Genomic DNA, 25922 nt, shown 5'->3' on the forward strand with positions numbered 1-25922 from the left:
TTGGTTTAGCCCTCATTATTCTAGGTACCATTTAGGTGCCTAGCTTCCTTTCAACAGCATGTAAAAGACCCACAAGCAGCGAGAGCTTCATGACCAGGCCTCACCATTCCATTTAAATAAAGCTGACCATCTCTTCTGGCAGTCACTGAGCTGGCATCCCTTCCTTGGCCTGAATCTCATAACCCAGGAAAAATGGGGACTAACTTTGTATACATTTCTTGCTCTTGACCGGGCTGTAGCAGTTTTCACTGATCACTGTGTCACCACTCCTCAGTTGGACCTTGGCTTATTCTGTGACTTTCAGCAGAGGCCAGCAATGGTGGAAGGTTCTGTTAGAAATCACTAAGAATGACCACCCTGAAGTGGAAAGGATGAGCAATAAAAACTGAACAAGGGAACTCCTGGTGCTGGCCCCACCTCCACCCCACTGCCCGCCCCAGCTCCCCAACCTTGAGTTCACAGACTATATACCCAAGTTTCTTTGAGTGTTTCTGACTGGATGGAGGTTTCTCTGAAACTACTACAAATGCCAAAAATAATTTTTAAAAATCCTATTTAAGTTTATAAATGGACAGGGGACTAATTATTGGTACATGATGAGAAAGTACAGACACAGGAGCCTGGGGCTTGTTGCAGCTAGTACCGTGATCTGCTCTTACCTGTGGGGGCCTGCATGGCTGAGCTGGGGATGGTGGCAGCATCTTGGGGTACAGTGCTGGTATCCGGTTCAGGGGTGCTGGTTGTTGGTGAGGTGGGTGGTGGATTCAGCAGAGTCCGAGGTTTCCTCTGTCAAAATGGATGGGGAGAAGTTTGCTATCCATGATAGGTATCTTGTCTTCTAAGTCCTTTATTCCTAGCACTTAATGAACCCATGAAATGAAAATACATCTGTAGGTGGGTCTGTTTTATTTTTGTTTTCTACATAGCATCTTTCCAAAGCTGTAGATACAGTAGATGCTTAGTAAATATTTTCTGAATCTACACACAAGATTCTGGGCTTCTGTACAATCAGCACTTAATTCACTGACTTTTAGACTAGATTCAGCATTATGATTTAAAGTTCCAGGTTCTTTACTAGTTGGGCAGACAAAAAGCACACGAATAGTGCTATGGCTTAAATCTATTTGGCATTGTATTTTCTTTCTCTTGAAAAATGGGAATGTTCCTTCCTCTTGAGCTCATTACCTTCACTTATTATCTTCAACCTTATACTCTAGTAATCCCTAACTCTGTTACTTCTCTAAAATCCATACCTGGTCCACACCATTACACTAAGAAGCCATAAGCCATTCCTTCTGCTTGAAATGTCCTTTTTTAAAAAAATCTTACAAATATCTGTTTATCCAAGAAGATTTTCTAGATTTTATTTAGTTACTATATCTTTTGTGCTATCTCTGCTCTTCGTATTGTTGCATTTGTCACAATGTACGGTCATTAGATATTTATATACTGGTGTACCTATTAGCCTGGAGCTCCCTGCAAGTCTGATTTTGAGTACTATTCCTAACATGATACTTGGCATATAAATGTCAATAATATTTGTCAATGAAGCATACAGTATAGAACACCATTGATGGGGAAAGTAATAAAAATTATTTGAGAGTCAACAAGTATGTCCTCTATGCTGTTCGGGGCAGCCTGTGGGGGAGAAGGCTCTCAGAGGGTTCTTTCCAAGAAAATGTTTTCTAAAAGCCATTCAGAATGCAAGAAAAACATAATTATCACTGAGGTCCAGAAATGCCTTCTTACTAAATGGCATGTAGGGGCTTCTGCTGGGAGCTGTATAAACCTATCTGCCTTCTAGGAGTGTTAATGTCTAAAGAGACAGCACCAACGACAGTGAGCACATAGTGTAAGCCAGCCTTTCCTGTGAAAGTAATCATACACACACTTACAAAAGCACACAGGGGACATGGACATCTCATATTTTTTGATATTGCTAAAAGTAAAAATCCAAATAAGCAACAAGTTGAGGTAGAAAGGAACACTGAGTTCAACTTGGCTGAGTTGGTGGTAGGATTTTAGGGGGTCTTTGAAGGAACAATCCTGGTAAGGTGCCCAAATATTATAGAAGAAACCAGAAAAATGGAAGGTATTATTACTATTTGAGATAGATGCAATTATCTGCATTATATCTATTAGTATATTAACTAATCATCATTTTACTGGTTAGAAAACGGGCTCACGGCATTACTCAAGAAGCTTTCCTAACCTGGACCGTGGTGGCACAGTGGATAAGGTGTTGACCTGGAATGCTGGTCGCCAGTTCAAGCCCCGGGCTTGCCCGGTCAAGGCACACACGAGAAGCAACTATGAGTCGATGCTTCCTGCTCTTCCCCTGTCCCCCTTCACTCTGCTTTTCTCTCTCCTCTCTCTAAAATCAATCAATAAAAGGTCTTAAAAAAATGTTTCCCAAAGTCACATGGGTGGTAACAAATGAACATGAAATATTTATATAAAACTAAGTTTATCTGGTTTCAAAGTCTCAAATTAGGAGGCCACTTGGCTGGATTAAATGGAAACGTTATATATACACTGACAACAGTGGACAGGAGGGGGAGTCAGGGAGTCAGATGCCATGAAAATACAGATGAGTAATTCTGAGATGAGAATTACTACTTTCAGGAGGTTGGAAAAAAAGAGGACTTTGGCTACTATGTTTGGGATTGTCTGAGAAAGCAGAACAGAGGCAATCACAGAGTCACAGTTCTTAGATTTTGAAGGATCTTAAAGGTCATTAAATTTAACCAGTATTTCTATTTCCTTGTCCCTGAAAGCACCCTTCCATCTAGTCATCCAGTCGCTGAGGAAATACCTCTCATGATGGGAGACCACTACTTGTATTTTGGAATCAATTTAACTGTTCCTTTATCCTGAAACAAAGTCTGTCTGTTCAAGTTTCTGCTTATTTGGTTCTGGTTCTGTCTTTGGAACCTCAGACAAGTTTTCTCCCTCTTTAATCTGACTATCCTCAAGACGTCTTCACATAATCAAAAGCACAGCTTCTCTGGCCTTGTAATAATCTAAGGGCCTTTAGCCTCTCCTCCACAACAGGAGAATGAGAAGACAGTCATGGAGACAAAAATGAATCAGGACCTAGGTTAGGGGTTAGTGGTAGCAGGTCAGGAGCATTATACATTACATATAAAGATCAGGATGTGACATTGAGACATCGAAGCCAATAAATAAGAGAGAATCTTAATTAGAACACTACCACTCAAGCCATCCATCTATCCATCCTGCATATCCTGAACATCTCTGAAGAGATTGAGATATAAGGCACTGTAGGAGAAAGTGAGACGAAAAAATTAGGTTCTCGACCTTGAGCTTATATTCTAGTAGGACTGAAGTCAGCTGGAACTAATAAGCAAAACAAAACCAACTAACCAACCAACAAAACTTTGGGAAGAACTTATGAGATTGGAATGGAGTCCCCAAGAGGACTGGGTATCATCTCCACAGTGGATGTCAGATAGTCTAGCTCAGAGGGAGCTGCAGAGATACAGAGAGGCAGGAAGTGAGTGGAGAGGATGATGCCAAAGACAGTCCCAGAGAAGCAGCTGAGGAACTTTCCTATAGATCGCTTCCCTCGGGAAGGTATGCATGAAGAACTGGTCATGACTACAAGGTGGCACTTTTAGGAACAGTGTTCAGCGAAGCCTGACTCAACAGTCTTTCTCAACACTAAAGGTAAGTGTTACCTCCCTCAAGAAATGGGAGAGTTAATACTATATGTGGTAGGATTGCAGTGACCTTGAAACTAGATCTGGGGACCCATCTCTGTAGCCTTTGCTGTTTATTAACTATGTGCCCTTAGGAAAGTCATTTCACACCTCTAAGCCTCAATTTACTTAACTTATAAATAATGTTAACATTACTCATTTCCTTGGGTTTTGTGAAGATTATGTGATATGTAATGGTATCTCATACAGAGCCTGATACTTAGTAGGTATTAGACAATTTTTTTAAAAGAAGGGGCAGGAATAGAAAAAAAATACATTTACAGAGTCAATTTCCTCTTTTTGTTTACATGCCTGGGCATCCACTCTGGGTTAACAATCAGGAGCAGGGCCTTCCGTCTATGGAAGACATTAGACCAGAATTCCCTTGAATGTGAGTAACTTTCAAAGTCAAAATTTGTTTCTTATCCACACCATACAATGTCTAATATTACTTATTGCCAGGTAAGTAGCTAAGTAGGAATAACAACTTAGGAAATTCCTCTTAAAAGCATTCATAAAGTAAAGAATAGGGTCAGACATGTCCCTTTTCAAGATGAATGGATATGGATGAGTCACCCCTTTATAGTCATTTTTACTTTCTGAGAAACCCACATTTTTACCTACCTTACTGCCAGGTTTGGGACCCCTCTTCTTTGGGAATTTCAAAGGTTCAGCTGACTTGGATGGAGTAGCAATGGGATGAGGAATTAGGGGCTTGGGTGTCCGGCCCCGCTTCTTTCCTGGTTTACGACCTCTCTGCCCTGGTTGATGCTCCAAGTCAGTTTTGGTGCTGGTGTGGATGCTGGATTTATCAGTGTTCACATCAGGTGCTGGGTAGGGACTCTTTGGAATCACAACTGCAAGAAAAAGACTCATTCTATCACCTTTCCTCCCACCTGTTCCCTATCCCCTCCAAAAACAAACAAACAAACAAAAACTTGCTATTTCCACTTGGTTAGTTTTATCTCAAAAAGCTAGTTTCTTGGCATCTGACCTAAATATCAGAAAATCTCAGGGGAGCACTGAAGTTAGCTTGGCTAGAATTGGAAGTTTTAATTATTTCTGGTAGATGCAGTAAAAAATTTTAAAAATTTCTCCCCAAGGCATCTAGTTAGAGCATATAAACAGAACCATAGGCTCAGAAATGGAATGCCTACAATCCTTTCCTGCTAAGAATGAGGATCTGAGGTTCAGAAGAGAAAATGATGCCTTCCCTAGGTTACACTGTGAGTTGGGATGAGGACTTATGTTTTGAAAGTAGGTCCTTCAACCAAGTCAGGGATTTTCTACATCAGACTACTTAAAGTTTTAGTGTGGTTATTACAGTGAGGAGTAGTAAAACACATACAAACCTATACACTTGATAGCATCTCTCCTCACCTTAAAAATCTTTGTTCCATATTACCTTTAAGGTAAAGTACAAATTCTTTATCCTGATATCCAAGGACTGTTGTGACTTTGTCCCTGCCTTGCTCTCCAGTTATATTTGATGTCATTTCCTGTTATCTGTCCCCATGTTTTAGACCGTTTTCTGAACACCAATTCATTCATATATGTTGAGTTCTCTATTCTTCCTGGTCAGACATGCATCAGTATTCAGTTTCCAAAACTCAGCTTCTTACTGAAGCCTTGTTTGACTACACCCCAAATAAGTTAGTGTCCCCTCCAAAGTATTCTGTAGACATCTATGTTAAAGTACTTTCAATTTTACTCCAATCATTCATCTTCTTCTGAAATTGATAATTCTCTAAGATAAGGGATATCTAATTCATTCCATGAATATTTATTGAACATTTACTATAGGTTATACACTGTCCTAAGCCCTGGGGATAGAACAGCGCTGAAAACAGACATCGTTTCCACTCTTATGGAGCTTAGCTTCTAGTGGGGGAGACAGAAAATATACTAATAATATGCAATATAATGTTAGGCAAGTGCTATGACCAAACTAAAGCAAGGTAAGGAGATATTAGAAACATCTTAGGGAGAAATCGAGGGGTGAGGAAAACCCTTTTTAAAGAGGTGACATTTGCATAGGGCTCACAAATGAAATAAAAGCAAAGCCTTATGAAGATCTGAGGAAAAAGCCTTCCAAATAGAGGGTATATAACAAGTGCAAAGACTCTGAGATGGGTATATGTTAGTGTGTTTGAGAAATGGAAAGGCTAGTATATTGCTGGAATTGAGCAAGCAAAGGGGAGAGTGAAGGGAGAATAGGTTATAAAGGGAGCAGTGATAAGATCATGTAGGACTTTGTAGACTTGAAAATGAACTGGAACTTATTCTAAGTATGAAGGGAAGCAACTGGAGGGTTTTGAGCACAGGAGTGACAGAATATACCGAAAAGGAACACTACAGCTGCTCCGGGAGGGGGCGGGCAGTATTAGATCTAGAGACTAGTTTAAAAAACTCATTATAGTGGACAGGTAGAAGGTAATGTTATTTATATTTCCAGATAGGCTGTAATAGATTATGACAGTGCACTGCTGCTAATGCAACAACTAGAAAAAGTCAGATAAATCAGTGGTCCTCAACCTTTTTTGGGCCACGGACTGGTTTAATGTCAGAAAATATTTTCATGGACCGGCCTTTAGGGTGGGACAGATAAATGTATCACGTGACCGAGACAAGCATCAAGAGTGAGTCTTAGATGGATGTAACAGAGGGAATCTGGTCATTTTAAAAAAATAAAACATCGTTCAGACTTAAATATAAATAAAATGGAAATAATGTAAGTTATTTATTCTTTCTCTGCGGACTGGTACCAAATAGCCCATGGACTGGTATCAGTCTGCGGCCTGGTGGTTGGGGACCACTGAGATAAATCACTGCAGTGTTGTAGAAATCATGGAGATTGGATGAACTGGAATTCCAGACTTGTGTAGGAAGGGTTCTGAGGTAGCTGACAATTTTCCTTCCTGAGGGCATTTGCTGATTTGGGGCATGGATTTAGGATCAGGGTTGGCCTAGGCAGGAGCTCTCAAGGAGGAAAGAGACATCAGAGAGGTTGCTGACAGACTGGAACTTGAGGAGCTCCATGTGTGTTTTCCCCATGGGACATCTGCTGAGTTCTGAGTCTGTGCACTTGAGCTGTAAAGCAAGGCTCAGAGCTTCTAAGATGTAGAATACAATCTCCCATAATCCTGAGGTTTTAGGAGACAAGATTCCACTAGGAAGGAGAAGCGCTATGTTAAACATATATATAGCTGATTTCCCATCAAGATTTTGAAATTTTAAGAAAAATGAGAGATCAAACATGGCATTCTAGGCCAACATAATAAGGAAAGAAAGAGAAATAAAAGCTATAAATGTAGATTGTAAAGAATTATTTGGACATGACCATAGTTTTTACAAAGTCTATTGTATTTTTATATATACCACCAATTAGAAAATAAAACCCCCTAAGTCAAATATTCAGTGAAAGATGTACAAGACATCTACACTAAACTATAAAACATTCTCAGAAAAATTAAAGAAGCTCTAGATATCATGCAGCCATGAAGGGATATATCACACTTATGAACTAGAAGATTCAGTATTGTTAAGCTCTCAATTGTCATTAAATTGATGTAAAGAGTCAATGCAATTCTAATCAAAATCCCAGCAGTTAAGTTTTTAGACTGTGTGTATACCCAAACTGACGAGTTAATTCTAAATTTTATTTGGCAATAAATAGCAATGTTATTTGTAAAACTAAAACTTGAAATGACCCAAATATCCACTTTTGGTAAAATGGATTTTTAAGAATATATATAGTTAGTAGTTTTCAGAGTATTGTCTGAGAATCTCTGAGGGTCCTTGAAATCCTTTTAAGATTTTCCTGTAAGGTGAACATAATTTTCATGATACTAAAACATGATTTGCCTTTTTTACTCTCATTCTCCAACAGTGGAATTTTCCAGAGAGTACATGTGTGATATCATCACTCTTAAAGCTAATTGAGTGTGTGCTTGTATATTCTTATGTTGTAAAAGGTTTAAGTTTTAATTTCTAATATGGTGATATAGATAACCCACATAAATAAAAGCTCTTTGGGTTTTTAAGGATACAGAAGTTTCCTGATAACAAAAGCTTCAAGAACCACTGATCCATAATTCTAATCCCTTCCTTGCCCTTCTTTTCCCAACACACTTGCCTAGAAAAATCCCAATCCAACTCTCTACCTATTTCACATCTAAGCCTGAGTAACTGAACATGCCAAATGTTTAAACTGATTACTATAAACCCTAAGACTGCCCATATATCTCCAGGAACAGATCATGAAGTCTGAGCTGGGGGTAGTGGTGTTAGTGAATTACTTTTGAATTCCTGCCGTCACATGAGAAGGTGCTGAGTCCCTGGTTTGTACATAGTGCATGTTTGTAGAATAAAAAAGGAAACATAAAAGAGAACTGAACAGGGCTTCACTTGGCTTTCTAATGGTCAGAAAGTAATTTGTCTTTTCTTTTTCCTTAAGGCTGGACATAAAAGACCCTGATGCCCACTAGCAAACAAGGTGCTCTTTCTAGCCTAAAAGATCTGGACAGAAGAAACTAACCAACTAGACTAACAGTTTTGAAAAACCAGAGCATGCAGGTCATATATGAGCAGATAGCATTGAAATTAAGCTTTGTACTAATTTAAAAGCTTTTAATAACAAATTTCTTAAGCTATCCCAAGGGATTCCAAAATTTGGAAGTTTTCCCCACTAGGAAGCCCTGTTCTGTCAAATCCTAACTTAATTATCCTAGTTGAAAAAAAGAAAAACCAAACTGGGTGATATCAGGGGACCAGAAATCTAATTCTAGTTTTGTCCCTTATGGTGTGACCTTGAGTTTGTCATTTAAACATGATCTATTTTTATTTTTCCTAATGTAAATAATTAAATAATTGAATGACTGTCCTACTTCAGAGAAAGAGGAAAGATCAGGAAATTCTCCAACACATTTTGATGCTACAAAGGTTGACAGAATCACACCCTTAATCAACAATACTTTGATAAAATTCTTATACAATTATAAAGACTTAGAGAAGGGAGTGACTAACTCTGTAAGGGAAGGAGAGAGGGCAAGGGAGACAGGCAAGCAAGAAGCAAGACTCATCAGGCAAGATTTCAAAGTGACATTTTAACTAATCTTTGGAGAACAATTGATCTTGCATTAGGAAAAGGGCAAGGGTAGAGAGTGAGTAAGGGTACTTCAGAGGGGATAGTATATAGAAAGGCATGGATCTGTTAAAAAGCATGGTTATATGTTATATGACGAGCTGTGGGTAGTTCTGTGGCTGAAGTCTATAAGGAGAAACAGGTAAGGTTAGAGAGAGATGCTGGAGCCAGCTTGAGAAGAGTCCATGTTATATTTAAGGAATGTTCCAGCTCTAACACAGAAAGACTCTGCCAAAGACACAGGGTGGGTACTGTGGCCCTACATATGGAAAAAGTAATGGTGAGGCTAATGGTCAAGGCAGAAGCACATCTAAGGCAGGGTAGTGGCACACAGATGGGTAGAACTGGAAGATACAAAAATAGACTTAAAAAAACACCCTTGTTCTTGTAGGTCTAAGCATCATCAAGTTGTCAGTTCTTGCTAAATTAATTTACAATCTTAATTCAATCAATAAAAATACTAAGAAAACTTTTTTCTGGAGCTAGACAAGTTGATATTAAAGTTCATATTACCCCCACCCCCCAAGAGAACAGCTAAGAAAACAATGAAAAGGGGGATAGGCTTATCAGTATTAAAACAAACTCTAAAGATTTTATAATCTACATGGGAGGTGGAAGAGCAGAGTAGATTGGGGAGAATCAGAAAGAGAAAGGAAAAGAGAAAGCAGCCAAGGGCACTCACTTATGGCAGATCAATGTTTGTGATCCTGTAACTCTGGGACCGTGAATCAGGGTTCTAGCAGAAGATACAGCCATTGGGAATCCTGTCCCAAGACTAAAGTGGGCCCACTGGAGACTTGGAAGAATGCAGTGTCCTGCCCACACCTCTCCCCCTTCTTGCTTGTTTCTCTCATACTAATAATTAGTATAAAATCATTCTAATGCTTTCTACTTCACAAGGGGTGATTTGGGCACTATCTGGGACCAGCTGCTCTAGGGGGCTGCACACAATTTCTAGCCTTTTAACCTAGTTTGAAGAAATGCCATTTCTTCACAGACTAGTTTTTAAACACTCTGGAAACTTTCATTCTGCTCTAATTTTGGCAATGTGCAATATGACACATATATACAACAGGGAAAGTGTACTTTAATTAAATTATGGATGTATAAGAGTTATTTTAGTATCCTTGAAATAAAAGATATATCTAGAAATCAAGTTAACCTATCAGAAGGCAGCTCAGAGTGCCTTTAAGGTTAGGAGAAATTGTTACCTTTCATCACAAATTCATCTGGACACTTGGTCTTGATTTGAAATTCTGTTGAATGATTTCAGATTCAGTTTCCTGGTTTCTATACCTGCCTATGCTAAGAGCTGACATATTCTTCTAATAACATAGTCTACCTCCAACTCAGCATTTATTCTACTTATTTAGTTTGACATCAAGTCCATGGTTTCCCAGCATTTTATCTTAAGTCTACTTCTAGTTCTAAGATTCTCTAGCACTGAAAGAGTAAAGGAATGTGGCTCAAAACAGATGCCTTTTCCCAGAGAAGTTGTCCTCTGAATGTTTCACCTATATTTCTTTCACTCCAGTCCCACTTGGCACCTACGGTAAATCAGGTCCTCATCATTTCATCTTAATTACTGAAATGGGCAACTCACTGGTTTCTCTTCCTTTAACTTACTCCCACTCATTATCTCTAGCCTTTACCCAACAGAGCATAAGAATCTGACTCTAAAACACAAACATGATAACATCACTCCTTTGGTTAAAACCCTTCAATGGTCTCTTTCTGGGTAAGTCCCTAGAGCAGGTGCTGCTTATTATATTACCTCATCTGATTTTAATTTTCTGACATATGCCCTGTGTTTCAGATTTCAGAATCATTTTGTTTTCTTCACTTATGCCTTGTACTTGAGATGTAGGCATCCTTCAGCAAATGACACAAATCTCAAAGGCCTTCCCAATTTTCCCTCTTTTTACCTATTTAATTTGTATGGTACTATTTTGAACTTTATTTCTGGGTAACCCTCTTTTTTCCCTTTTCCAAGTGAGAGAAGGGGAGATAGAGAGACAGACTCCTGCATGTATCCCAATAGGGATCCACCCAGCAACCACCATCTGGGGTCTATGTTCTGCCCATCTGGGGCTATGCTGGCAACTGAGCTATATTCAGCACTTGAGGAGGCTGCATGGAACCATCTTCAGCGCCCCGGGCTGATAAAGAGAGAAAAGGGGGGAGAGAAAGGGATGGGGAAGCAGATGGGTGCTTCTCCTGTATGTTCTGACTGGGAATTGAACCCGGGATATCCACACGCTGGGCCGATGCTCTACCACTGAGCCAGCCGGCTAGTGCCTGTGTAACTCTTACTAAAGGTAATCCAATTACTCCTTAATGTTAATGTGAAGTTAAAAAAAATTAACCTTTTTTCTGACCTGTGGTGGCATAGTGGATAAAGTGTCAACCTGGAATGCTGAGGTTGCCTGTTCGAAACCCTGGGCTTGCCTGGTTGTGAAGCAACTACTATGAGTTGATGCTTTCCACTCCCTACCCCCACTTCTCTGTCTCTCTCCTCTTTCTAAAATCAATAAATAAAACAAAACCAACAAAACCCCAAGAAAACACCTTTTTGTTTGTTTTGATAAGGTTGGGGGTTAGCTCTTGCCAAGTTAGTTAAGATGAGAATATTATTTCATTTGAGTGAGCTATGTTAACATAATTCTGAAAACAAAAACATACATAAACAAATAAAAAAAAAGGGAAAAAAGTGTGGTGATACACTGTCACTAAAAAGTACAAGCAAGCAACAAGAGGCACCATAAGCTCATATGCAAAGAGACTTGCAGGTTATAAAGCAGAACCAGACTACCAGTAGCTATACCGGGAATGGAACAAAGGACAGGGAAATCTGCACACAAACTATCCTGGAAGGGGATGGGGGTCCTTCTCAGTACCCCTAGATGGCCTTTCCAGTCCCTTTTATTTCCATCCGAGTTAAGTTACCTAGGAATATCTTAATTGGCAGAGTTGGTTGAAAAACTATATATGCAAATGGTCTTCCTCAATTATGATAAATGCCTGTCCCTACAAGAGCTATGGCATTACATTTTCTATGGCTGAAGAGCTGGCAGTGACTGGCCGGGAAAACTGACTTCTCTTGTCCAGACATACAGTCACTAGTCATTGGTGCTTTGCAGGATCTATCTCCAACTCTTGATCCTTCTCATACTATTTCAATAGGCATTTCAAACTCATCCCAACCTTCAGCTATGGAGTGAAAAAGGGCCCTGGAGTTTCTGATAGATTTCACTATGCATTTCCAAAATAACAGATGGAATCCCCTTCCACAGGTATCAAACTTCACAATTCTCAAAGTACTTTAAAATTCATGAACTCACTTGATATTATTCACAATTATCTCACTTCCTTGCCTAATGATTATTTCTAAACTTCCTTTGAAGTCAGAAATCCACGGAGCTGGGTTCAGGTCCTTGAAAATCACTTAACCTCTTTGAATGATGGGTTACTATGAGGTTTAACATATTTTGTGACCTACATTCTTTTCCATGGAAAGTTTCTGTTTTTTTTTCTTCTTTTCCAAGTGAGAGGAGGGGAGATAGGGAGACGGACTCCCATATGCCCTCCAACCAGGATCCACCTGGCAACCCTGTCTGGGGTCGATGCTCTGCCCATCTGGGGTCATGCTCATAACTGAGCTATTTTTAGTACCTGAGGCAGAGGTTCCACGGAGCCATCCTCACTTGGCACCTGGGCCAAAGTGCTTGAACCAATCGAGCCATAGCATGGGAGGGGAAGAGAGGCAGAGAGAGAGAGAGAAAGACAGAGAAGGGGAGCACGGAGCAGATGGTCACTTCTCCTGTATGCCCTGACTGGGAATTGAACCCGGGACATCCACATGCTTGGCTGATGCTCTAACACTGAGCCAACTGGCCAGGGCCGAAAAGTTTCAATAAAACTGGCTCTACAGTATACTGTGATTATTGACTATGTGTATGTAACTGAATTCAGCTCTAAGGTAGGCTTCCATGTTTCTATAGATCAGACACTATGTAATTGCTACTGATTTGAGTGAAAAAAAGTTATGGGGAAAGATGGGGAATTCTCTTACTTGATGAAATCTTTTACTGAGAAAAATACCTGGTTTATCACAACTGGGGTATTATGATAAAGGAGAATTATAAAAGGACTTCCAAATCTTGAGAATTACCGTATTTTTAGCTCCATAAGATGCACCTGACCATAACACACACCTAGGGTTTTAATGAGGAAAATAAGAAAAAAAAATCTGAATCAAATGGTGTGTTAAAATATTTAATAAAATACCGTATATTTCACTCCATAAGACACACAGGCATTTTCCCCTCCACTTTTGGGGGAAAAAAAGTGCGCCTTATGGAGCGAAAAATACGGTATATTCCTACCCCTCAGTAGCAGAAAACAAAAACTACCAGAAAATCCTCTTACCTAACATGGCCATTATGTCCTGACTTCAACTTGTGCTGAGGATAAATAAGGGATAACATTAAGCATCTATGAGATCACTGAAAATATAAAAATAGAAAAAACACAACTCCTTATCTTCAACAAGTTAGGTCACAATATATGTCACTTCCCTTTTAAGGAAAGTGTGAGTGCCGCTCCATTCTGCACTAGAGCGTATCCCTGATGTGCGAAGCTCACTCTAGGCACAACACTGTAAATTGAAATGGATCAAGAAGAAGGTCTAAGCTGATGGGAGCTTAGAAACTATCCAAGCTCAGAAATATCTAAAGAAAAAAAGATCTGGAGAAACAAGATTATCAGGAGCTATCTGAAAAGGTTTCAGGTGAAACAGGAAACAAAATTTGAGCCAATGGAGCCTGACTGGGCGGTGGCACAGTGGATAGAGCGTCGGACTAGGATGCGGAAGACCCAGGTTCGAGACCCCGAGGTCGCCAGCTTGAGTGAGGGCTCATCTGGTTTGAACAAAAGCTCACCAGCTTGAGCCCAAGGTCATTGGCTCAAGCAAGGGGTTACTCAGCCTGCTGAAGGCCCACGGTCAAGGCACGTATGAGAAGGCAATCAATGAATAATTAAGGTGTTGCAATGCACAACGAAAAACTAATGATTGATGCTTCTCATCTCTCTGTTCCTGTTTATCTGTCCCTGTCTATTCCTCTCTCTGACTCTCTCTCTGTCTCTGTAAAAAAGCAAACAAACAAACAAATTCTCATGTAAAAAAAAATTTTGAGCCAATGGAAAGATACTAGGGGAAAAAAGATTTCAGCTCAAAGTTTAAAAAAGGACATTTTTAGGCATTAGGGCTATCACAGGTGGAAGGAAGGTGCTCCTCAGAGAGACCACAATCTCCTTGGCTCTAGAAGAATTTAAGGAAGGGCTAGATGAATACTTTTAGGGGAGGGTCTTAAGGTGAGTCTGAATTAGGTGGGTGGTTGAATTTGATGACTTCTTTAACCCTGAGATTCCAACATTCTATAACTTTTTACCTTCCTGACATCTCATATTTAATATGAAGACAACTGACTGAATCTTAACCAAAACAACTTCTAGATGGAATATAACATGGTAAAGGTGACTCTGAAATTGCTACATTTTGGGAAGATGTTAAGCTCACGTTGGTAGTTAGAAGTTTACCAAAATTCTAACTTTTTGCTTTAAAGATTAAATGTATCATTTAAAACAAATGCTTATAGGTTATCTTCCTTGAAGTGACCAGCTCACTTAATTCTGGAGAAAGTATCTGCCAAATATCCAAGTCAGTTGTTCTTTTAAGTACAGATGATTCATGAAAACAAATGGCCACTTCAGCTTGTAACTCAAACAATCAAACAAGTACTTTTTTCTGAGAAAACCATTATATGTGGATATTCTTTTTCTTTTTTTTCCTAGCTTTTAAAAAATTTATATATTTTAGAAAGAAGAGACAGAGGGAGAGAGAGAGAAGGAGGGGAGAAGCAGGAAGCATCAACTCCTATATGTGCCTTGACCGGGCAAGCCCAGGGTATCAAACCTGTGACCTCAGCATTCCAGGTTCATGCTTTATCCACTGCGCCACCACAGGCCAGGCTACACTTGGATATTTTAAAGATGAAACTGAACTCACAGAGGTTAAAGGACTTGCCAAAGAACACATAGCTAAAGATAGGATTTGAATCTGGATCTTTGGGCCTCCAAAGTCCATATTCTTTCCGCTATATTTCCCTGAAACCAATAAACAAAACAAAAACATATCCTCAAATAAAGGAAGAAAGATAAAGAACTAAATATGCCTAGTTATAATAATGAAGGGCATTGGGGTACAGCTGATTTCTAGGTTTCTCCATTAATGCTTAGTTAGAGTCTTAGTTACCCAAAAGAGCTCATTATCAGATTTCTCTTCTCTGCAGCAAGAACACAGAATATGGAATTAGAAAGGGATTCATACAATATAAGCCCAGCTTGTGTGTGTGTGTGTGTGTGTGTGTACACGTCTGCATGGCTCTGTATCTGACTCAGAACATAAATCATGGAAAAGAAAAAAAAAACACCATCAGGGGACCCATTTGGTTTATCAGTTTCCTGGACTAGGATCTTGTTTTCATTCCTGGCAGTGTATCATTGGCCTTGGCATAGTAATTTAGAGGATGTGTTCTTTATTAACTTTGCTCAGCTTGGCTGGATTCAGCTGTGTGTTGCCAGCTGGGCTGATGCCAGGGCTGAAACTCCATTCCTTTAAATTCCAGGTCACTTAATAAAGCATGGGCTGCCTTCTGCTTCCACCTAACTCAACACATTCAGTTCTCCATGTCGAGCTCCTTCTTTCCCTCTTGACCCTTATTCCTACAGCATGAATAGAGGACCTCTGCAATTATAAAAACATTTCATATTTTCTTGGGGTCATTTTAGGCTAAGTCTGTACAGACTAGAGAAAATAGAGGGATAATAAAAGTATGCATGATGGGATCACAAGACAACTTCAAAAACCTTGTATTACTGAGATTCAAAGGAGTGACCGACTTTAGCTGTCTGGGGCAGTAGGTAAGAGGATTCCAGAGCAATTCCAGCAGGTGGAGGGCTATGTCTTCGCGGACGGTGGTCTGCTAATGTGTCTGGTCAAGCCTAAGCTCTCAGAGAGGTGGCATGAAAGCACACTGAGGAAGCACCTGCTAGTCAGCCATGGTCTAATGAATACATTTAGCTTGCCTTAGCACAAGACAATGCATCTCAAAATCTAACAAAATCTTGCCTCTCTGCCGTATCACCCTCATAACTGTTTTTCTTTGTTTTGTTTAAGAATTTGCCAAGTGTCCCTCATCTTCTTGATATACATAAATGTTCATGTTTTGTTTTTCTTCTAGTCATCATTGATATTTGGATATTCTTATTTAAAATGTAGTATTTTCTCAAAAATCATCTAGGGAATTAAGGGACAAACGTAATAACACAGTTTATATTACTGGATCCCAGTGTGACTTTCCTAAGAACCATATATACTTATTTAAATTGGGGACTTTGCAAGTTGCTGTGTACTGACACCAGCATACAGTCCATGTTATAGCATGAGCTTGCCTAAGGGAACTAGATGGATCTAAGTATTCTGAAGAAAACAGTACATGTGGTTGGTCAAATTTATGAACCTAAGCCTAAGATTCCTTGCTGTTTCCAGGAAATTTGAGAGATGCCAGTTGTTTCATTACATATGATGAAAAATTGCTACCATTCTCAGGCAATTTGGTGAAGGCTGGAGTGAGAAGTGGGCAGAGCTAAGGGGCAGCTTAAGGAAGCTGGAAGGAAGCCATGGGACAGAACCTTTTGGTCCCTTGGGCAGATATAATTAGAATCTGAAAGGGAACCCAGATCCCCTGCTTCATAATCTAGTGCCCATTTCATTTCTCATATTCCTATTTCTATTTGTGTACTGTAAGTGTACAGTAAGAGAAAGCCAGTTATGGGAGTTCTGGCTCATTGCACAAACCTTGCCGCATAAATATATTTTTCCTGACCAAAATAGAGCACTTAAAAAGCCTCTGTGTGTGCAGTTCGTTTTTCCTGGGATGTCTAAGCATCTTAATTCAGATATTACTAACTTATAATGGACATCCGCTATGTACTGCATTGTGCTATGTATTTGCATACCCATCTTTTCATTTAAATCACTCAATCAACCTGGAAAGGAGGCACTTCCCTATTACCTACACTGAGCCTAACACTGCTAATATGACGTTGCCTCTACAGTTGTTGAACAGACCAATGAATAAAGGCCAGAGTTTCTAGATGTGATTAAAGTACAAGGCCAAACAAGGACAGAGGTATGTGTGTGTGTGCGCGCACGGTGTGCATAGGGTGGCAGGAAACGGTATGTTAAATAAAGGCAAGGCCTGGAGTACATCTGAGAGGGTAAAAGGGAAAGTAGCCAAGTGCCTGTCCTTATTAAGGCACCAAAAAATTTGTTTCATTTATTTCCCAATGTGCCTCCACTTTTTCTCACATGGTCAGTGAGACACATCTTCTCAGGAAACAGGAGGGGCATGCTGGGTGCTAGAGCTTCCTGCAGAGAGCACACTCTCAGGCTTGTTGTGGCTTAGCAGACAAAGAAGTTGGGTAGAAGGGAAGGGGTTAGAGGTATACATATGTTTAGTGACAGAGAGGTGGGTGGATATGGGCTTGGAGATGAGTCTCTCTGGAGAGGAGTGACACTTGCTACTCTTATTTTTGGCTATAAGATTTCTAAAATTTGAAAAATAGAACATTAGTTTAAATAACTTTTAATCTGCTACTAAAATTGCAGTAGCACTCACTTTCATAATTGAATATTAGCTTTAGATAATAATAGAAATTAAATCAGAAAATATAGCATGATATATTTCACTCAGCAAATATTATTGAATAACTATGTGCCAAGTGCTAGTGCTGGGCTATAAAGATGAAGTTAATAGTGGCTCTGGCCAGTTGGCTCAGCAGTGGAGCGTTGGCCTGGTGTGTGGAAGTCCAGGGTTCAATTCCAGGCCAGGGCACACCAGAGAAACACCCATCTGCTTCTCCACCCTTCCCCCTATCCTTTCTCTCTCTCTCTTCCCCTCCCACAGCCAAGGCTCCACTGGAGCAAAGTTGGCTGAGGCAATGAGGATGACTCCATGGCCTCCGCCTCGGGTGCAAGAATGGCTCTGATGCAGCGGAGCAATGCCCCAGAGGGGCCGAGCACAGCCCTCTAGTGGGCATGCTGGGTGGATCCTGGTTGGGCGCATGTGGGAGTCTGTCTGTCTCCCTCTCTCCCGCTTCTCAATTTGGAAAAATACAAAAAAACAAAACAAAAGAACAAAAACCCCCAAAACAAAACAAAAATATAAAGTTAATAAAATAGTTCCACTTAATAAGGACTGCAGGTAGAAATAAACCCTAACTTCCTAGAAATGGCAGAAAGAAGTTCAGCTTCCTTATTAATGCTTTACTGGATCTTCGTTAAAAGGCTGAGAAGTGACCACTTTATTAATGCTTATACTGAAAAATTAGCATTAATTTACATGTTACAGTGGTATCTACTTGTTAAATAGTTGTGATAGGTGTTAAAATAAACTTAAGAACTCACATTTGGCTTCTTTATTCAAAGAATATTCCCCTCAATCTATCCTTGTCATCACAAGGTTGCTGCCTCAATTCTCTCTCTCACCTGGAATACTCTCACGCTCTGCCTTCAGCTTCTGGAAGCCACCCATCCCCTCACTGCTACCAGAAAGGTTCTTCTAAAATACAAATCTGACCTGTAATTCCACTAAAGAAAGCCCATTCAATGCCTCTCATTGCTCTTGGGGTAGAGACCCAGATCTTTCAAACGATCCAAAGAGAAGCTGTGTATTTCCTGTGCCTTCCTCTCCAAGCTATGTCTTTCTACTGCTCTCCTTACACCCGGCATGCTAGTTATTTAAACATTTTTTATTTCCTCAACTACATCTTTCTTTTTTTTAGTCTCGGGCCTCTGTTTCCTCTGCTAGACTAGAACTCTTTTTCTCCCTCCCTCTTCTTCAGGTTTCCGCTTAGATATTATTTTGTGTGGAAGCCTTTCCTGACCTCCAACTTCCAATCCTCCTTAAATTTAGAGTAGGGGCCCTTTTGAACTTTATGACTACAAAGTTATAATTCTCTTTTGATCTATACTCACAAAACTGTAAACTCTACTAAAGCCTGCCAGACTTACATGCCTCTGCTGTGAGGAAACAGGGACACTGGAAGGTAGGCTTCCCCCTCGCTCCTCTAAGGGAGGGTTCAGTCTCTTCCAGCCCTGCTCCAGCCACCTATGACCTAACCTTGCCCAGAAAGCTGGGGTTTGCCACTGAAGGCTGAAGGTGCCCAGGGCCGTCGGCTCCATCTATGACACTGTGGACGAGCCTAGGGTATTTCTTCCAAGAAGCAGGTAAACTGATCCCATTTGCACAAGGGCCAACTATGTCTTGTCTGAATAGTCAGGTTTTTTTATTCTTCCCTCGAAGATCTCTGTTGTGGGTGTTGATAGTCCTATTTTCTGCTGCTTTGTTTAATATATAGTTTCCTTTATCCCTCCTACCTCAATGCCCCACTCATATTTCAGGCTGGGACCTACTCCTAATTTAGAGCTCTCTTTCCCTCTTTTGCCAACTTCTATTATGAATTTACCTTTGCCACCCAGCTTAGTGTATCCCAAGGTTCTCTTTACCATGCCACAGTCACAGAGCTCCAGGGAATAGCACCCTGGTCTCATCTCTCCAGGCAGAGGAGAACAGAAGCTCCATCTCCACACATGCTGCAGATGGCTTTCCCAGTCTACCTGAATTATTACCAGCTAGAAGCAGTGGTCATTGGGACTTGGACGTGAGCTGCAAAGTATAGAATTGTGACAATTCCAGTGCCATGCGGACTTTTCCTGGACTCCTGCTCCTTGTGACAGCTCCTAACGGACTGAACTGGGGTTGAGTTGCATTTGCAGGGATCTGGAATGGTGTTGGTGCCAACTTTGGACTTGGTGAACATGTTAAGGACACTACTCTTTTATGGATTCTTGCTGTATCGGCCAAGAGTTTGCTTAAAGGCTTTAATCACTGTAAAAAAAATAAAATAGAAGACTGGATAAAGAAGATGTGGCATATATACACTAGGGTATGCTACTCAGCCATAAGAAATGATGACATTGGATCATTTACAACAAAATGGTGGGATCTTGATAACATTATACAGAGTGAACTAAGTAAATCAGAAAAAACCAAGAACTGCATGATTCCATACATTGGTGGGACATAAAAACAAGACTAAGAGACATGGACAAGAGTGTGGTGGTTATAGGGAGGGGGAGGGAGGGAGGGGGAAGGGGGGAGGAGGGGCACAAAGAAAACTAGATAGAAGGTGACGGAGGACAATCTGTCTTTGGGTGATGGTTATGTAACATAACTGAAGGACAAAATAACCTGGACATGTTTTCTTTGAATATATGTACCCTGATTTATTGATGTCACCCCATTAAAATTAATAAAAATTTATTTCTAAATAAAAAAAACAAAAACAAAAAAACTGTAAACTCTAAAAGCAGAATCCCTATCAACTGATCCAGTGACCAGCACTTAGTCGTGACTTGACAGAACTTGAATGAATGGCCGGCTGAAGAAAATCAGACAGTCCATCAGTTGACCTATGTGCTGTGACCTACAGGTTAGCCCTGGTTGTGTTATTATTGCCTCTACCCTAGTTTTTCCTTGCATAGTTTAGGATTACAGTTTAACCAACACTCTTTCTGACCTAGAATCTCATAGTGATTATGGTGTAGTCTCTTGTTTATATAGTGTAGCTTTACAACAGGAAGAGACCATCCATAAGGGAAACACTTTTTACATGTTTCACACACACACACACACACACACACATGCAAAAAAGGGAAGAGATATTCTGATAATTTTGTTTTTAAGCATCCAACTCTTACTCTACAGACCAGAATAATATTCTTGCACATTAACCACAGTAATGAATCAGATTTTTTTTTTCTCTGCACAATACCACAGGTAGAAAGGGTAGACTTATAAAGGAGGCCTGGCTGCTCAGCACTTCTATTAGACTCCTATAGTTGTAGCAGCATATAGAAAGCAGCCAGACCCAGCCTACACTATACATGAAGTCACAAAAGGCTGATGTATAATCCAGAATGCAATAGATTTATAATAAAAATACAAATATGAAGTAGCTTGGATCTCATGTTTTCTTAGTGTTGTAAAATTACATAGAAAGTCAAACTAAAATATGAAACTGGCTTGCCCAGCCTAAAATCAGAGCAAGGGGGAGTTAAATGAATTATTATGATAGTTGAAGGCTTAATTTTAACATGCCAAACGGATTGAACTTTTTGTTTGGCTTCTTAAATTTAAAAAGTAATGCACGCCTCTGTTTCAATTTTAGGTCACAAAGATAAAAAGTGATGAGGTAAAAAAACACACCTGCCTTTTATGACCAAATACCCTGGACTAATTGCAAGCTTGGTATTTGCTGTCCATCAAAGTTGGCTTGGCCCCAGGAGTTTAGAAGCTAAAAAGGATGTGGTTTAGCAAAGGAGAAACAGCTGGCATGCAGGAACCCCCTTAGAGAGGCAGAGCCCCGTATGGGTAGAGGCAGGACAAGGTGGAAGGAGAGCTGAGGGATCTGGAACGAGTAGAGGATAGTCATAGGACTCACATGTTACCCATTCCCAAGATCAGGAAACTAGTTCAATCTCTCAAATTTGGAATGACTTGCTCAAAAACTTAAAACAAGTTTGTGGTCCAGTCAGGATTAAACCCAGATCAATGCTCTGATATTACTCTACTCAGATTCTTTCCTATTTAGTATCAGATCTGGAAGCCAAAATACAGGGTCTCAAATAAAGCTTTAAAGAGAGCCCTGAGAAGAATGGGAAGAGTAGAGGGAGACATGCATGAAGACCGTGTGAATCAGAGACGGCCCTGACAGCTGCTCCCACTGAAAGAGCTCCATCGTCTCTCCCTCTAGACTCAGATATTAACAAAATCAAGTTGCTTAATCCTCTGAACTTCACTTTTTTCATAAAAAAAATGTATCTGAAAATAATTATATCTAGTTCAGTGTTACCAGGAAGAGAAAATGAAATAACATGTATAAAAGAACATTAAGTGAATATTAGTATTTTTTCTTACTTAATGTAAGCAAGAAACAATCTCATATTGTTCAATTTTTTCACCAGAAGGTAGAAAAGGAGGAGAAGATGGTATGATTAGAAAGAGAGTAAGCTTACACATACAGAGAACATCTTGTTTTGTGAAATGAATTGAGTAACCACATTTTTTCCACATTGTATCACTTGCTCCTTAGCCAGGCCACTGGGATGGCTGAAGCTCAGCTAATACTGAGAGTTACATTACAGAACCTACTGAGGGTAGGAAACAGCCTGGCCGCTGGGATGATGACTGAAGGACCTGGGCTGGAGATGCCAAATGGAAACAGGTCTCTCTACCTTCTCAGCCTGGTCCTTCTGGTCATCTCTGTTAACAATCTGAGATCTCCCAAGACACAAAGAATTGAGAGGAAAACAGTCAGCAAATAACTCGGCAAGCATCAACCACATAGTGAGTCATATTTCTTATCAGCATGGTGTGCAGTCAGAAAGGAATGCATGTCCAGCAATTCTTGGACACAAAGACTCTCAGCTCTCTGGCTCTTGAGAACTGCCTAACTTCTGTTAAGAGATTTATCAATCAAAATAACAGAGTTCTCTAGGCAAGAAAGTGAGAAAATAAACCTAACTGAATATAGCCTAGATCAACAGGCTTGTCCTGTTTTAGTCTCAAGTAAACAAAAATGGCTCTACTATCACATCCAAGGCACTTCTTGCTGCTTCCCCAGAGAGAAATCCACATGGCAATGGATTTCTCATACCAACCCCAGGGCATCTGTTTCTTGAAGCATACAGAGGAGTAGTGGCACTTGCCTGATGCAAGATGTCTATCTCTTAGCCCCCAGCCCCATCTCAAGTTCCCTCCCTCCTGCCACCAACTTAATCCAAGCCACCCTTATCTCTTCCTTATGCACATATACCACAGCACAACCCATTCCCCACAGAGCAACCCATTTGGGAGGGGGGGGGGCAGAAACAGAGAGAGTCAGAGAGAGGGACAGATAGGAACAGACAGACAGGAAGGGAGAGAGATGAGAAACATCAATTCTTCATTGCGGCTCCTTAGTTGTTCATTGATTGATTTCTTGTATGTGCCTTGACCAGGGGGCTACAGCAGACCGAGTGACCCCTTGCTTGAGCTAGCGACCTTGGGCTCAAGCTGGTGAGTCCTGCTCAAATCAGATGAGCCCGCGCTCAAGCTGGCGACCTCGAGGTCTTGAACCTGGGTCCTCCACATCCCAGTCTGACGCTCTATCCATTGCACCACCACCTGGTCAGGCTCCAAGTGATTTTTTAAATAACTACTTTATTGACATATAATTCACATTCCCTAAAATTCACCCTTTTTAATGTGTATAATTCAGAATTGTGTAAACATCATCCCTATTTAACTTTAGAACATATTCATCATCTCAAAAAGAAACCCCATACCTATTAGCAGTCATTCCCTTCCCTCTCCAGCCCATGACAACCACTAATCTATTTTTATCTCTGTTTTTGCCTATTCTGGACATTTCACATAAATGTAATCATATGATCTGTGGTCTTTTGTGTCTGGCTTTTTACACTTAGCATAATATCTTTAAAATACACGTATGTTGTAGTATATATTAGTATTTCATTCCTTTTTACTAAAAAATACTACTTCATATGGATATACCATATTTTATCTATCTATCATCAAAGGATAAATATTAAGTTATTTCAATTTTTTGGCTATTATAAATAATGCTACCTTGAACATTCATGATACATTTTTGTGTAGACGTGTTTTCTATTCTCTTGGGTATATACCCATGAGTGGAACTGCCTGCTTGGAATTCTTTCCTTGAATGGCTCCTTCTCATCATTCAGTTCAAACCTTTTCAGACAAACTTTCTTTAAAAGACAGTGTATCTAAAGAAGCTCCCCCTCCACAAAGAGGATAGGACATTTTGGGGGATGATGGATATATTCATTATCTTGATTGCAGAAATGGTTTTATGATGCCTACATCTGTCAAAACTTCTCAAATTGTATCCTTTGAATATTTGCCTTTTATTTTACTTTATACTTCAATGAAGCTTTTAAATAAACAAAAACATTCCTTCACAACCACACTTACTGTCACTATCTTATCATACTTTATTTTCTTACGAGAAATTGTATATCTGAAATCACCTTGTTTATTTCTCGATTTAAATGTTTACTATTTCATCCCAGTAGAACGGAAGTCCCATGAGGGCAGGAATGTGGTTCATCTTTGTAACTGCTATTATCTTCAGCTTGGTTCAAAATCAGGTGCTCAAGAAATAGTTGGCTAATTCAATGATTCAATAAAGGTTTAGAACAAGGGTCCCCAAACTTTTTACACAGGGGCCAGTTCACTGTCCCTCAGACCGTTGAAGGGCCGGACTATAAAAAAAAAAAAACTATGACCAAATCCCTATGAACACTGCACATACCTTATTTTAAAGTAAAAAAACAAAACAGGAACAAATACAATATTTAAAATAAAGAACAAGTAAATTTAAATCAACAAACTGACCAGTATTTCAATGGGAACTATGCTCCTCTCACTGACCACCAATGAAAGAGGTGCCCCTTCCTGAAGTGCGGCGGGGGCTGGATAAATGGCCTCGGGGCCGCATGTGGCCTGCGGGCCGTAGTTTGGGGACCCCTGGTTTAGAAGATATCCACAGATAACAGGAAGGATGTCTTTCTATCCTTCAGACTCATCACTACTTTTAGATTTAAGAGGATCAGAGTAATATTATTCCCTTTATTAAGGGCAACTATCTCAAACTCTATCCTAGGGAATCTCCAACATTATCATCATTAGAAATATCAGTCACTATTCAATCAGTCTGTGGTACTATTCTACCACTTTATATATATTCTCTCATTGGTAGTGGTTATTTTTATAATAATAGTTTTATAATAATGATAGTATAGCATATTATAATATAGCATAATTATAATAATACAGTATATGTAACAACTATAATAGCGGCAATAATAAAAAAATGTTTAGCACTTGATATGTGCCAGATAATATATAAGCAATTTACCCATGTAATCTCATTTATTCCTACATTAACTTTAGGAAGTAGGTATTCTTTTATAGGTGAAGAATCTGAGGTTAGTGAGGTAAACTAACTGACCAGAGCCACACAGCGGGTAAAAGCCAGAGCTGGAACTCAAACCTAAGTCTAACTTACTTCAAAGCCCAGACTTTTTCCATTCTGCTACAGTACTTCTCAAGTATTTTTATAGTACAATGCTATTTCAGCTCACAAAAGCCCCTATGTCCTGAGGAAGACGTGCATCTTGAGAATTACACTACTCAAACTCTAAAATGGGTTACAAACAAAAGTAAGAGAGATGAGGAGACAGCTGCCTGAGAATAAACTAAGATATTTAGAGAAAGGAATTTTTACTTTATCACAAACTCCATGCCTACTTTCATTTGACATTTCATTCTTACTGTTTCTGATTACTCTTGGGTAGACTTTGTTTTTCACCTAAGTTGCTGGCCTCAGCTGCTCCTCTGCCTACTAGTGAGGTTTATTGATGGAGAGAGATATGCGAACCATGAGAAATCTAGGTAACCTCCATTATCAATTTGGGTCCTGATTTCGAGAGCTCATAATGGGACTTTTTACCTTTAGTGCCAGGCGGCTGCAGGTTGTCTCCAGTCAAGGAACACCAGCCCACAGGGAAGATGTCCCTGGAGTCAAAGCGGCACCAGTAGTCAAAGGCCCCTCGCCACCCATCAAAAGTGACAAGCACCTCTGAGCCCCGCACCTCCCCAATAGTGGCTGGGCAAATGAAATGAGGGTTCTTCCTGTCCACAGCTTCTAGCTTCATTCCCATTTTGAAGAAGTTGTGAGAAGGTGATGGTGGTTCCTAGATGAGAAACAGAAATATATAGACCTAGGCACAAAGAGAGAGACTATGTATGCGCAAAGACTGGTACTTTATTTGAATGATTAAA

The 25922-nt window shown here is 40.0% G+C and overlaps 1 protein-coding gene across 8 annotated transcripts in view; it reads right to left on the reverse strand.

The window, feature by feature from the left end:
* SCMH1 (Scm polycomb group protein homolog 1) overlaps positions 1-25922 on the reverse strand; it is a 166787-nt gene that overhangs the window by 28478 nt on the left and 112387 nt on the right. For all 8 annotated transcript variants that reach the window (XM_066376007.1, XM_066376009.1, XM_066376004.1 and 5 more), the window contains 3 exons: positions 25591-25834; positions 4347-4579; positions 660-786 (listed from right to left, as the gene is read on the reverse strand). In XM_066376007.1, the coding sequence (XP_066232104.1) occupies positions 660-786; positions 4347-4579; positions 25591-25834 (604 nt within the window). The remainder of the gene's footprint in view (positions 1-659; positions 787-4346; positions 4580-25590; positions 25835-25922) is intronic.

The sequence above is a fragment of the Saccopteryx leptura genome, chromosome 3 (assembly GCF_036850995.1).
Source record: "Saccopteryx leptura isolate mSacLep1 chromosome 3, mSacLep1_pri_phased_curated, whole genome shotgun sequence".
In the NCBI taxonomy this organism is placed as follows: Eukaryota; Metazoa; Chordata; class Mammalia; order Chiroptera; family Emballonuridae; genus Saccopteryx; species Saccopteryx leptura.